The 15,331-nt window shown below is 37.4% G+C and overlaps 1 protein-coding gene across 3 annotated transcripts in view; it reads left to right on the top strand.

The window, feature by feature from the left end:
- The window catches only part of ATP2B1 (ATPase plasma membrane Ca2+ transporting 1), a 60,497-nt gene that overhangs the window by 19,194 nt on the left and 25,972 nt on the right, over nt 1-15,331 (top strand). For all 3 annotated transcript variants that reach the window (XM_071423303.1, XM_071423305.1, XM_071423304.1), the window contains exons 2-6: nt 6,976-7,387; nt 12,197-12,394; nt 13,220-13,474; nt 13,555-13,680; nt 14,068-14,211. In XM_071423303.1, the coding sequence (XP_071279404.1) occupies nt 7,183-7,387; nt 12,197-12,394; nt 13,220-13,474; nt 13,555-13,680; nt 14,068-14,211 (928 nt within the window). In that variant the 5' untranslated portion in view covers nt 6,976-7,182. The remainder of the gene's footprint in view (nt 1-6,975; nt 7,388-12,196; nt 12,395-13,219; nt 13,475-13,554; nt 13,681-14,067; nt 14,212-15,331) is intronic.

Genomic DNA, 15,331 nt, shown 5'->3' on the forward strand with positions numbered 1-15,331 from the left:
TCATACCTGTAGGAATAACTGATGAAGTTCAGCTGCTGGTTTGCTGACATTATCAGAAGTGACCAGCTGGATGCATTGCACTGAGCTCTAAATACAACAAGTAGCTGAAATCCTGGAATCCAACTCCATCTCTGTTGGATGAAATTTGGTACCATCTCACTTTACCTTTACTTGAAACTTAGTTGCATATAGTGATGTCATATGCCTCATTTAACACACACCTGTCAGGGTTTGTGACCTGAACACATTTTCCACTTTAAGGATGCCAGTAAACTCTGTTGTAGTCTTATGATGCATAATTTTAGTGAGTTGGTTGCCATGCTACCACCCTATCTCTTTTTGGAAAAGTTCAGCTTTGTCTTGTCATTTTTGTCAATATGGTTTTGACAAATGTTGGTGGGAAAAGTGTGGTAAGTTGTTCATGAACCTAGTAATGTGAATATTTGTTAATGGATGACTTTACTACTTTTTTTTTTTTTTAAACCCACTTTTAGGTTTATATATTTAGCTAAAAGAACTTAGTTTACAGCATAATTATCCTATACTGTGCAGGATTAAGAGACTTGAAATCCTCAGTCATCTTATTTTGAACTCAGTGGGTCTGAAGAAAAGGAAAATATTGATGGGCTTTGGGCAAACTTCTTTTCTTGCATTTTAAACACCAGCAGGTTTGCCTTCAGTCATCAGTTGCCTTCATCCAAATTTTGGCAGCTTCACTCACCTCAAGTTAGATGAGGAAGCTGACACACACAGTAAATACATTTTAGGTGCTTGAACACACTCAAAATGATTCTGGATGGGACAGAGTCCCATCTAGAGGTTAAAACTCTTTTTTTTTCACTAGGATTATAGTCTTAAACTGGAGTAACCTTTCATTGCAAAGAGTCCTCTTGAATGTAGCCTTTAGTTTATAGTGTCATCACAGAGCAGAAAGTAGATGAACCTAGGAAAAAGAAGTACAGAGAAGGAAGCTTCAGGGCCTGTGGGTGGAGAAGAGAGAAGCTGCCTGAGTGTTGATCAGAGCTGTGGGCTGCAGAAACGTGGTTTAAGTGGTTACAAACTTGAGACTTTTGCATGGTTTTGTCTTAAGTGTTTGTCATCTTGTGGACAGGCCAGCAATGTGATATGAAATAGGTGACTATGAAACCTTAGTACTTCAGACACACAGAACACTTGTTGCTTTCTTTAATGATGATCACATTGGTTTTGTCCTCTGGGATTTTCCAGTATGTCTCAAAGTCTGATGTTCCTTGAAAGTGGTCATAGATTTTTTGAAGCCCTTCTTGTTGCATCAGTGTGTCTTTTTTTGGATCAGTAATATCTATTTGGTTACCTCAGAAAGCTAATGATTGGTTTAAACTCTTGATAAAATAGTTTCCTACAGCACTTTCTGATCTTGTTTCTTAATCCAGATGTCACTGCAGCTGGAGCTGAGTTGTTTAGTGAGTGGGGAGAAGCCCTGGCTTGGACAAGGCAGGGCAATACAGACCTGTGCAGATGGTTCATGGCATAACAAAATGTCTGCTTGCTTGCTGGGCTCCCGGCAGAGGCTGTGGACCAAGCTGCTTTGTAAGAGAAGCTTATGTCCTTTGTGCCATAATAACTCACCTTCAAGACTTGTACAATTTTTCCTTGCTACTACCAAAACAAGAGGAAAATTATGCAGAACCTGTGTGTGAACACTGCTGATTTGTATTACTACTAAACTGACTTCAGACTACTGAAATCCTAATTTGTTTGCTATAATTTCAATAAGAAATAAATTCGGGGTCTTAAAGGAATGAAACCACCAATGGATGAAATGGTTTCTACGGGTGTCAATCTCAGTAGGCAGCAGAAATCCCTTACATTAAGTGCCATAAATCACAGAATCACAGAATAATTTGAGTTGAAAAAGACCTTTAAATGTTTTCTTGTCTAACCTCCCTGCAATGAGCAGGGACAATACCGGTGTTTAGATCCAATGCAGAATCTAGGCCAGTTTTTATTTCAGATAGGTAAGTACATCTGCTTCCCAGGAGATTAGGCTTCAGAATTAAATCAGATTTCTCTTTGAAAACTAAGCAAAAGTCATGACCTTTGATGAGTTTACTGTTTATAGCACATAAGCTGTAATAACTGAAACTTGTCATTGCAACATTGTTTGACATAGGCTGAAGATGGTATCCTAAAAAATTTGTTTGTGCCCTTTGTCTCTTAGTTCTTCAGTCTACTTGTACATGTCTCTTCATAAACCAGGCTGTTTGCTCTGAAACGATAGCACGGCACTGAAGTTATTTAACTCCTGTTTGTTCAGTTAGGCACATTTTAGCTTACAGAATAATGACTTGTAAGAGGATACTGTTCTGTATTTATGTTTTGCCTCATTAGAATTCATTCATATTCCTTGTGAAACAGCTGGTGAGTTTCTGTAGCCTGTCAAGCAGGTGGGAGGATCTGTCTCTTACATCAAGAAGTTTGACCCTTCAGAGCACAAAACCTCAATCAATTTCAGTTTGATTTCCAGGTTACTTTCTCAGTTACAGTTACTTTACATTGTAATAATATTCCATTATAATAATGTTGCAGACAGCTTCCCTTCTTTCTTTCCCCCACCCCTGCAATGTTATGTGATGGCTTAAAGCTGTGGATCACACCCAAACTGAAATATGCAAAAGCATATGATATGTTTTCAATATCTTTTAACATGCCTTTGTAGGCAGGTTAAAAGGCATGACAACTGAAACATATGGGGATGGTTTTTATCACAACAGCTTCTTGATATGCAGATCTGTCTGGTATTCATTGTACTAATTAGATTAAACAAAGGCTTTCCTGAGATAATCACTTTGCAAGCCCTTTCCTATATTACAGGGCCCAGTTTTAGTGTGTTGCTGAAGGTCAAATGCTACCAGCTAATGCTCAATATCTGAATGCATACTGTTCAAGCAGATGTATAAATTAAATTAAATGACACAAGATTTATAATTGCTGGAGCTTTGACTCTTGAGGTATGAGTGTGCTTAAGTGTTTTAATATTAATTAAGAAAATTGTTTTTCCTTGTAGGTTAGTGAAGCAAGTATTAAATGTAATCATAGGAAAAGCTTGGATAGGAGTCGAAGCATGCTAGGTCCTGTGCGTCCGGGCAATAGTAATTGTGCCACTAGAGTAACACTTCAAAAAACATGTTGCAGCTTCCAATTTGGTCAGTGCAGAATGTTCTGGTAGCACTAAATAGATAAGTAATCTATAGTCTCTTCATGCTTTGGTGAGCATCTCTTCATGTTGACTTCTGTTTAGAGCTTTTCCTTTCTCCAGTCCAACTACAGAAGCTTATCATGATGAACTTCCAACACTGGCAAAGTTGTCTAACCTTTGTTTAATGGGTTATAGGTTTGAATTAGTGTCTTTGTCTGGTAACAATACACAGTCCCTTAGCAATAAATAATGATTTGATTTGGGTAAGGAAGTTATTCCTCATAAGCAGCTACAATGATATGATGTGTCAGTGAAGTTACTACAACCAAAGAGCAGCAAGGCCCTCTCAGAGGGATTTACATAAGTTCCTGAATCCTACCTATGAGAGTATGTGCTGCTACTGAAATATGCCTCTGCAGTTCGAGTTTTTTAGTCACTTTTGTGTGACAGAAAATAGCTTTTAAAGCTATTCCTAGTCTCAGTGATATAAAGGGATAAATCAAGTGTCGGTAATAAAGTATTATTCAAAAGTTGATGTGGCAAATGAAATGTAGACATCTTAATAATTTTGTAAGTAGCTTGTTTAAGCTGGAAACTAACACAAAACTTTACTGAATTAAACTTTAAATAGGCTGGAACATCAGCACTGGTCTATAAATGAGTTTTAGCTTGGTAACTGTTTCCTGAATTTGAAATTTGAGATATTAACAGATTGGAAGTTTGAGGTGAGTTGCTTTAAACTATAGTGCTTCAGAGCTCATGTTATTCAGTTATCTCAAATGACTGATGCAATAACTGAGAACTGAAACACTGGTCAAAACAAATAAAATATTTCATTAGTTGAGAAGCTAAATACCATTAGATGATCTTTGTAGCTTTAAAATGCGCTTCCTTTTATGCCGCTAAATTTCAGTCATGATAGTTTCATTATGCATCACCACTAATGTTACAAAAGTGGACTCTTGGAACTTGCTGTAACAGGAACTGATTGAATGTTGCAAGATTTTACATCAAAACTGCATTAAGGATATTTCTTAAAGAAAGTTTCTTTGCTGATTCTTACAGAAAAATCTCTGTTGGACTAAGTCCGTCCTGTACCTGAATGACAAGAAGCTATTGTGCTCTCTGTTGAAATGGCTGGTAAAAATGGATTACTGAAGCAGATCCTTGTCTGATTTTGTGTAAAAATTGATAATGTTTAATCAAATTTTTATAATCTGGAACAATACTGCATTTGTTCAGTATTCAGAATTTGAAGTCTTCGCACTGATCGTTTCAATTTTCCACATAAAGGAAACATCCCTTCTTGCTATCAGGGATGTACCAAATAATTTGTATCACTACTAGAGCTGATCTGTAGAACTGCACTGTTTTTGTAGTTAATGAATGCTTATTGAATTTGCCTGTGAACCCTAGGAGTCCATTGATATGTTAGGATGGCATTTAGACCATAGGAGGACCCTCTCCAGTATAAAATTATTAATGACTAATATGGATTATTACTTATTAGTAAAAATTTATATAATGCAGAGAGAGGTTTGAACTGGAATGCAAGCACACTGAGTTATGACTAAGTAGAGTTACTGCTCTTCAGGTTAGTTGCATGTGAAAGCAAGTTTGGCCCACTCTATGCATATATATGGAGAGAGAAAGTCCTAGAACTTTGATGACAAGTGAACAGTGACTAGAGCTGTAGCTTTTTCTATCCTTTTCTCTTGGATTTGGGTGTATTTGGGCATCAAGTACAGGGCTCCTGCTAGAGGCTTGAACAGAGCTTTTCTTAATTAAAATTGAATCAAGTTTGATGTAATTGGTTGTGGGGCCTTCTGCTTGGTCTATTTTTGCTTAATTAGCAGCTGCAGCATCTTCTCCATAGCTATACAAACTCATTTGCCTGATCTGCTTCTTGTTATACTGTCATAGCTTATGATCAGATGCCAGCTGATAAATCCTCCTAGGCTACCAGCTGGACAGCTACATCCAGCTTTTTGGCATTGGATAACAATGTGGCATGTCTTTAAAGAAAACTCTTTCATACATGGTTTGCATGAAATTCTTCACTTGCAGGATCACTTGTTCTCTAATAGAACTCATTAGAGTCTCAATCAAAACTATATCCTAGCATGCAGGTTAACACTATCATCATGGACTCTTCAACTGTTGCAACATTTTCTTGCGAGTAACAGAGAAAACAATGAAGATTTAAAATTATTTTAAAATTAAGAACTTTTTTGATGTTATAGAATGTTGGAAGTTTTATGCATGCTAATATTGATTGCTTTATGCTTTTTGTCACTCTCTGGAAAACAGCCATGGACAGTGGTTTTCTCAGAACCTCCTGTGACAGGAAGAGAAGAGCAGTTGCAGTTGTAGAAGGTGTAGTTCTGCCAGAGATGGGTCTGTCACTTGTGGTCAGGTGGTATCAGTTCAGGGGTTTACAGTGTCAATGGTTGCTCTCAGGGCAAACCAAGTACTGTGCCATGGTGCTTTAAATGGTAGAGAGATTTAGTATAGCTGCAACTGATTATTTCCAAAACAGAAATCTGAGTCTTTCCTGGAACCAAGACTTTAAATTTCTGGTAATTGGGTGCTCATACCTTTACTTCAGCATAGACTCAGCAGTTCAGCCAAACTTCAGTCTTCTAACCTGGCAGGGAAGTAGCTAGAGTTCTTTTGTTTGCTGATGCTTTGCCTTTATATTTTTGCCTTTGCTAGGCATATGACACCTGAGGGTCTTGTTGACCTGGAAGTGTCCAAGCTGTTGTTCATCTGAGCCTGACAGTCATGTTTTGTGGGGGAATATGTTGTTACACATGCTCATTGCACTTCATTATGCCAATAAAGCTGATTTACGTGATCAGAAGTCTGGTTTTGACACACAGCAAATCTTCACACACAAACTCCTCACAGGCATGAGGAGTTTGTGTGTGCACTGCACTGTTGTGTAGCTACATGTGTACGTGCAAGATATGTCTGCTGAGCAGGGATTAGATATAGAATGCCTGTGCAAGTTCAGATCCTGTGTCTAGATGATAATTTCTCAGCTACAATAAATACACTGATCATCAGACAGAAGAACTGCTCTCAGTCTGCTCATCCCTTCTGCAGAAAGGTGGTGTTGTGCAATTTTTCCCTCTCTTCAAAGAATTAAATGGAGATACTGTGCAAGGCTTGAGTTGTGATGAAGTGGGCTGGAGCAGGGCTAAAACTGTATGGACATGAAAAATTTATTAAGAGCTAGGTCTGCCTGAAGATATAATCCTACTTAGAATACAAAAGTACTTCATATGTGGGCTAGCTTAGTGTTGAAGTTTTTTACTGAGGTTTGCATAAACCAATTAATGGGAACAAAAAATCTTGCTCTTCCCAAACTCTGAGGTGAGGGCATCATTGGAAAGTGGGAATTTTTAACTTGAGCATATTCTTTCCCCATGTGACATCACTTGTGGATGCTGCAAGCTCCAGTTCCCTGGAAACAGATTTAATTTTAGGTATTTTTAAAGGTTGCTGCTTGATGATGAACCATATGGACATTTGAAGGAAAATGCCAGTGTTAAAGGCAACAGTTGTTACAAAGTTAATGATTTAAGGAAATCCAATAATGCAAGGTTGTTTTGGGGGGGGAAATATCCATTTTCTTCCTTGTCGCTATTGTCTGCGGAATGCAAACTAAAAATATTATAGGAAATTAAAAAAGAAATTTGTTCTGTAACCTTAGTACAAAGAGTAGAGACTGTCTTACAATGCATTTCAGTATAGCTGTTATGTAACTGAATGTGTATCTATTCTCTCCCTAGACTGTACATGCCTTTTGGCTTTGGGGAACAGAACGCACCATGGGACAACCTCAAAGATATCTCTCCAGACGGGCTCTCTTGCTTGGGTGATGTGTCTGCTCTCCTGACTGTCTTCATACCCAAAGGATTTATTTTCCTTTTGGAAATACTTTGAGTTGAAATTTTGTTCCTTGCTGGAAACTGTCTACGCTAAAGACTGCATGCATCATGGGTGACATGGCAAACAACTCGGTTGCGTATAGCAGCGTAAAAAACGCTGTAAAAGAATCTAATCATGGAGATTTTGGAGTTACTCTTGCAGAGCTCCGTTCTCTTATGGAACTTCGAGCTGCAGATGCACTGCATAAAATACAGGAATGCTATGGTGATGTACATGGCATCTGTACAAAGTTGAAAACTTCACCAAATGAAGGTAAGTAAATTCTAACACTTCCTGAGGAAACTCCATTTAGGAAAAGGCTTAGTAAGCAAACTGCTTTCTTTAATAGAACAAAGTTTGTAAAAGCATTTTAGTTACCATAACAAAATATTGCTTCTTGTTCATTTAAGACAGAAGTATTCCAGGGTAATAAGTAAGCAAGAATTTTTTTTTCAGTTGGTCTAGCTGCATGTGAGATGTTATATTAATGAAGTTGCACTTGGAACAAAGTTCATTGATGTAGACATCCACATATGAAACAGCAATGCAACATAGCAGTGTTCAACTCACTGTGAAAGCACCAGTTTTCTGAATAGTTCATATGACCTATAGTTCCCAATTCAGATCATGCTGTTGTAGAGCCCAGGGTTTTAATATTCTAATGCAGGGCTTATTAATGCTTCTGTGTGGCTACCTAGTTATTTGATTTGCTAATGCAGCAATTTTTAAAACTGATTATGTGTTTGTGTTCTATTGGATTCTTAATAGCAGGATCTAGTTTTTAAATCTGCAGTACTTCTGTAGTATCAGAATTCTGTAGATTTCATTTGAACTGTTCAAAATAACTATTAATACAACTTGAAGCATTGATGTTTACTCTTAGTGGAAGGTTTGCAAAGTGATTACACAATCTTATTCCCTAGAAATAAGCATCTCTGATGGAGTCTCTACCATGTTTGACTTAGTGGCATTCTGTAAAATGTGGCTACACCATGCTTTTGCTATCTAGAGTTATTACTCCAAGATAGACTGTACAAATGTGAAGAGATAAGTAAATAAATTTATTAAGTCTCCTTCTTGAGAACCTTCCAGAAGGCTTTCTTCCAATATTAATAAAAAATAAATAATATTAATGTATTTGTGAAAGATGGAAATCATACTGCATAAGATACTGTAGTATCTACATACTGTAGTACTTGCAGTAAACTGCACTTAAATTAAAATATGTATAAACATTAACTGAAACTTACTGTGAAGTCCTGCTGTTGAGAGCAATTGAGAATTACCAAAATCAAGATTTTGGCAAATTGTAGTGTCTCTGCATTTAAGGACTCACATAGATTTTAACCAATGTGGTGTCATGTTGGTAGCAGCAAAATACCTGCTGTCTTAATCCTGGCGAGCCGTTGCTTTCTGTTCTTCAGAAATGCTATGGAAAGATTTACCTTCTTGGACCAAGAGCAGCCTACTAATGCCGTAAGGTACCTCTGGGTACATCTGCATTTAGCATGTTTTGGCTTGATCCACTTTTGAAGCCAGATTTCAGACTCCTGAAATCATCAATAGATGAATTGGGTTCCTCTTACCAAACTGTAACTGTTCAGCCAGCTGACATGGCTGAACTGCCAGTGAATGGGAGTAGACCAATTTCAGGATGAAGAAGTTTGTAAAACACAAGGAGTACAAACTTCTGTTCCTTGGCAGTTGTAAAGTACAGTGCATGTGTGTGAAGCACTGTAGTGTATAAGCAGTGTAACACATCTCAGGAGCAACAGGCTCTCGTTACCCTGTTGACCTGCTGCATAGTATTGGAAGGCAGTTTCCCTCTCTGTGAAAAGGGATATGGTTTTCTACAACTGGGAATTGAACTGAGAGTTGAATTCTGTTGCACAGTGAGCTGCAAGGCTAAAGGGTCCATTATTGCTGCAAGCTAGGTGGAAATACAATTTTACGTAGCCACGAGGCACTAAGCACCAAATAAATACCTTGTGTACTGCAGTATTCACTTTGTCTCTTAATGTAACAAACGTGCAGGTTATTAAACATGTCACATGTCAGGGAACTAAAACTCAAGGGTTGGATGCCCTTTCCTGCAGATTGATTGTACTGTACTGAGGGCTGTGATCAAGGCCTTTCACTTTCAAAAGGATTTGACATTTAGATGTACACTGTAATCAGTGTACAGTCACTGACTTAATAAAAGGGTGCCATCCTTTTTAAAGTGTGAGAGAAGCTCATAAATGCACCAAAGACTCAACAGTTGAACATGTTCACAGGCTCAGAAAAGGTTAATTGAGTTAGAACAGCGTCCAACAGAGGTGTCGTTTTGACTCAAATCCACAACATGAAATTTTAGAGAATCAGCCACCCTGACAGGTAACCTGCTATAAACTTTCTGGAGGTAGTACTGGAGAGCTCTTGTAAAGGTAGAACTAGGTCTCTGCTTTTGTCAAATTCTAACCATAAGTGTAGAAAGGGAGACAGTACTAACAGAAAAAAGTCTAGAGAAGATCTTGCAGAAAACTGTTACACATTACAGTAATAGTGGCTCTCTAAAACCTCCTGTGTATACCTGCAAAGCCCTAGGACACTTTTTCCTAATCAGATGCTTTCTCTATGACATGACACTCTTACCACTATGTAATTGCCAGGGGCTTCACAGGAAAAGTACAGGTAGTTCTGACATGGTACACAGTGGATGAGTTCAGCTTGTTCTGTTTCTTGCTGTGAAGTTGTTGACAATGTAAGACAACATCTATTTTCAGGCAAAATTTGGATCAAACTTATCTGATTTGAAATGAGAAATTGGAACAATCCTTTACCAGTATTACTTAAAAAAAGGACACTGAGCAGACTTTACTGCTTACATATACGCAAGTGTGCAAAATGAACGTTTGACATACCTTTAGTAGCAAAAGTCTGTCTAATATTCTGGACAGATATAGATATTTCTAATAAAATTTGAATATGAAGCATTAACTAGTCCCTTGGCTAATATTTTTCAAACTTAACCCCAAATAACATAAATTTCTCTTGTTAAGACACATAGTTAAGAATACAATGGCAGTAGTTTTGATCTCAGGACTGTAGGTTGTGAACTGTGAAATTACCAGCTGTCTGGTAAATGTAGCAAGTTCAGTAATGATGCATGGTGTATTATAGTGTATACTAAAAATACAAATGCTTTTTATCTTTGCTAGGCTTATTTACTAATCTTCACTAAGTGGTTCTGATAGTAGCTTGACTTTATATAGCCTCATTTGGAAGCACTTTTCATTTTTCAAGGACCTTTGCTGTATACTTCTGATGTTCTGCACTGTGGTACCCTGGAAAGGGAGGAAGAGGGTGATGTTGCCAATATTATGTAAATAAATTTCCAAACTCTGCCATGTTAAAGGAATAGAGAAGTAGTATCTTTTGCAAAATAGCAATATGGCCCAGCTTTTTGGAATGACCACACTGTCCTGAGTTTCTGTAGATTCTGTAATGTATAGCTTGATTTTGAAAATTGTCTTGCAGTGCTCTTTGAGTTGAGAGTGAAAGTAAGCACCTTAAAGCTTGAGCTGCAAGAAGTGTAAGGTTATGGCTAATGAGTACAATCGTAATGAGTACAATTTCTCTTTTCTATTAAACCTTCAAAGACATGAATTCAGGGTGAATTGAAGACTGTTAGAATAAATGTAATATATCATATACACAGAGTATGTTTAATTAATTTCTGTTCTGAAGAGATCTGCATATAGTTTGCTTTTCAGTTAAGTGATTCCATAGCAATTGTTAGCATTCAAAATTGAGCTTTGCAGTTCAGTAACCTTTTCAAAGTGTCTTGAGATACGTGATGATTCTCGGAAATGTCTGTTAGAGGTGTTAAAACCCTCCCTTTACCATGAAAGCCAGCTGCAGTGGCTACTGTTCTTATTTATTACCTAGCATGTTTGCAGTGCATTTATCACTAAGCAGCTGGGTTAGCTACTAAAAAAATTGCTACTAAGAAAATAATTGTCTTTGAGTTGGTGCTAATCATAACCTTAGGGTCAATATGATTGAAATACCCAGACCTTTGCTCTGAAGTTTGGCAATTTTGATTTGGAAAATGAGCTTAATTCTGAATGGTGGGTTAGTCAGCTGAAAAATTTTAGAGGAGTAACCAGATGTGCTCACAGAAGACCTTGAGTGCATGACCTTGCACTGAAAATACTTGGTATTCCTTTATTTTTAAGATCTTGGCAAGTTCTTGAAACATGCTGTAGCTTTCATGTAGGCCCCTCACTCTTGTCTGCTAGAGTCCCTTAAGGATTGTACCAGAATTGAGACAGAGAAGGACTCAAATATGCCATATATGAAAGAAGATAGGTACAAAACTGAGGTGACAGACCCGGCATAGTGCTAAACGTGGGCTCTCTGTGTGAGAGGAGATAGAAAGTGAAGCTTCAGAAGAACAAATAACTACCACCATTCCAGGTGGAAGCAGCATCATAAAAGTGGTTGCATCTTTCCACATGGTGCCTGCAGAGAGCTTCAACCATTTTAAATAGTATTTTATATAATAAATATTACGGAAATATAATAATTATAATAGTTACCTTTTTAATTATAATAAACATCTCATTATAAATGTTACATTACTTTTAGGATCCTAGGATGTTGTGTCTGAATACAGAATCCCTACACTGGGAACCAGAGCTGCCTTCACGGGCTGTGGTCTTGCTAAAGCTTTATGGTGCTACTCAGTCTCAATAGTAGTAACTCTACTAATGATCTTGTCTTGCAAACTTGTTTACTTTGAACAAAGGTATGTCTGTTATTATTACTCTGTTCCTATGTCATATTAAGTGACATATTAAGCAGGTAGACCATCAACTTTATTTTGGCAAGGTGAGAATTGTAAAATATAGCTGGCTTTCTATAGTGGCTCTGATTTAATGGTATTACTTCCATAATTATGTTTGAGATGTGGCTTTTTTGGTTTTGTTATTGAAATATGGAGTGGGACTTGATTCCATGAGTGGGAAACTTCAGTCACTTCTAATGTGAGGGTGAAATGTGTGTAAGTGTCACTAACTTTGTCTTATTGTTAAATAGGTTTAAGTGGAAATCCAGCAGATATAGAAAGGAGAGAAGCAGTTTTTGGGAAGAACTTTATACCTCCTAAAAAGCCAAAAACATTTCTTCAGTTAGTATGGGAAGCACTACAGGACGTTACACTAATTATATTAGAAATTGCAGCCGTAGTATCCTTGGGCCTTTCTTTTTACCAGCCTCCAGGAGGAAATGAATCATGTAAGTAAACTTCTTGAAAAGTAGATATCTGCTATTATTATACTACTGACTTTCCTGGTTCAACATGCCTATACTGTAAATCTGATGGGAGACAGTAAGTCAGTGGAAAAGCAGCTTATTGTTCCTTATTGAGAGCACATTGCTAAAACTCTAGCTTGCCTTAAAAGGGCAACATGAGATTTCCTTGGTCATGATCTGGTATTATTCTGACCCAAGGTAAATTGCAAGCAGCATGAACAAGAACTTTTTTGAAGTCCAGTCTCTGTGCAAGTGGGTTTTTTTTTAGCTTTGCCTCAAATATTTAAGCAATTTATAATTTGCAGTCATGGGCTTTCTTTGGGGAGTCAGCAAGTCTAAAAGTTTCCTTGATTTGTGATATGACACTGGTAACTTTATAATTAAGAAACGAAGCTATATTTATACTTCTAAACAGAAAATAAAGGGATTGTGACTTCATTTAACTGAATTTTTGCAGTGATATCTGGTTTGTTAAGACAAACGTAAAGTCGGATATGTTGACAAAGCAGAATGTTGTTTACCAGTCTGGCATTCTTATGCCATCATTTAACAAAATAAGGACAGGAAACTTTCTCTATATCAACTTCTCTTGTGTTCAGATAAGCAATGTGGTTTAACTTCCTCAAGTTGCTCTAGCTTTCAGGTTCTTTAGCTTCTTTGTGTGTTACCCTTATGGAAATAAAGGTGAAATTGCAAAGAAGGCTAGCATGGAAAATGTTTAGCACCTATAAGTTTTTTGTTTGCCAAAACTTTCATTGTTGAAATATCTTTGTGAACTTTCTTAAATCTAAAACCTGTTTTCTGCAGTATGTGGATCAGTAAATGTTGGTGAAGAAGAGGAGGAATCTGAAGCAGGTTGGATTGAAGGAGCAGCAATCCTCCTATCTGTAGTTTGTGTGGTATTAGTAACAGCTTTCAATGACTGGAGTAAAGAGAAACAATTTCGGGGATTGCAGAGCCGTATTGAACAAGAACAGAAATTCACAGTCATCAGAGGTGGCCAAGTCATCCAAATACCAGTAGCTGACATAATTGTTGGAGATATTGCACAAGTGAAATATGGTAAACATATTTTTAAATTTGAACTTTCTTTTATTTTTAAAAAAGGAACTGCTGTCAACAAACCCAGTGATCTCTCGTAGGTGACCTTTTACCGGCTGATGGTGTGCTCATTCAAGGAAATGACCTCAAAATTGACGAAAGCTCGCTGACTGGGGAATCTGATCATGTTAAGAAATCTCTGGATAGAGATCCTATGCTGCTGTCAGGTGTGTAATTTGGCAATTTTTGAATAAAGTAGCTTGTTTCTGCGGTATGGTGGTTATTTAAAATTTTGTGGTTAAAACTAGCAAATTGTTTTTTTATCCAGGTTGTCTCCTAGAACTATCCCAAACCAGTCCACAAAGTACAGAACTTTGTTGGAGTGATCAGACCTATAAAACTGACAAACATTTTATGTAGTTGCTTATGGGTTTACTTTCCAGATAGCTTTGGCAGCTAAAGCTTTAGGAGAGCACATATAGTAGTTCATATACACAGCTCAGAGTTTCATCAAAGTCAAGTTTGAAAGCTCATTTCCTCAAAGTACTTGTGTGCCCTGTGCCCTGCCATATAACTGCTCATGTCTCAGTGGAAATCCTGATTCAATCTTTCAGGTACACATGTGATGGAAGGCTCTGGAAGAATGGTGGTTACTGCTGTAGGTGTGAACTCTCAGACTGGAATCATCTTTACCTTACTTGGAGCTGGAGGAGATGAAGAGGAGAAGGAGAAGGAAAAAGAAAAGAAGGAAAAGAAAAGTAGGCATATTAATCTTAAATACCTTGGCAGGGGAGTGGGAGTGGGGATGATGGTGAACTTTTGAATATTACTGGATAAAAACATGTTCCAGTCATCCAAAGCTGGAAAGCTTTTTAAAAGACTCATACCTTCTGTAGGTTTCACAGGAAAAACACCTTGGGTCTAGTGACCTGAGAGTACTAACTCTTGTCACATGGAATGTAGTTAAACTTCAGATCCCATTGATGAGTCAGAGTTTGGAAAGTTTACAGTTGCTAACCAGCCATACATACCATGTATAAATAGTTAAACTCTCATCTTGTTTAACTTCAAGGTGCATTGATGTCTAATAGCAAATACTTGTTTATGGAAAACAAGTTATTATGAAGTTCAACCTAATAAGTATCTAGTCACACTTATAAGTGATCTTTTTATCAGAGGGATACAAGACAATAATGAAAAATTCATGCAGAAATGTGTTTAAGATTCTCAGAGACTTTCAAACTCGATAGGCAATTGCTAAAATGTGTGCTCTGTGCAAGAATTGAGATTGAAGGTTTTTTGTCTTGTCCTAACCCACAAATACTTTACAATTCTGACCCTTCTTGAAACTTGAAAAAAAACCTAGTGAGTTCCTTTACAAGTTAGAAAAATTATTACAAGAAGAATTGAAAGTTCTAAGTTAGTTTCAAGCTCAAGCATGACAGCAAAAAGTAAAAGCTGACCTGCAACACTTGCAGTCATTAGTGTGAAGCAGTTGCCATCCTGTGCCTTCCCCTTACAGAGGAAGGAGAAGGAAACAAATAACAGTACCAGCTGCTACAGGAGATATGGAGTGGATTATAGCTTTTATTAATAATCTGCCAGTGTTTATTATTCTAAAAGCAGAAGTCTCTTGACAAGCAGTGTTTTGGTGTATCCTGGGACCCAAACACTAGTGGGGTTTTTTTGTCTCCCAAGATAGATAGGTTCCTCTTTCCCTTAAGTTAGGTGCCTAATAAGATTCTCCTTGATAAAACTCAGGTTAAACTAAATTAACTTCTCTGTGAATGTTAAGGAGATTAAAGGGACTATATTTAGCTGGCTGTGTATGGCACAGTTCAGAGTGAAAGCAAATGCATGTACAAGCAGTTGCAAGTA

Source organism: Agelaius tricolor, unplaced genomic scaffold (genome assembly GCF_023055355.1).
Source record: "Agelaius tricolor isolate 1412-34295 unplaced genomic scaffold, bAgeTri1.0.p SCAF_3, whole genome shotgun sequence".
Taxonomy (NCBI): domain Eukaryota; kingdom Metazoa; phylum Chordata; class Aves; order Passeriformes; family Icteridae; genus Agelaius; species Agelaius tricolor.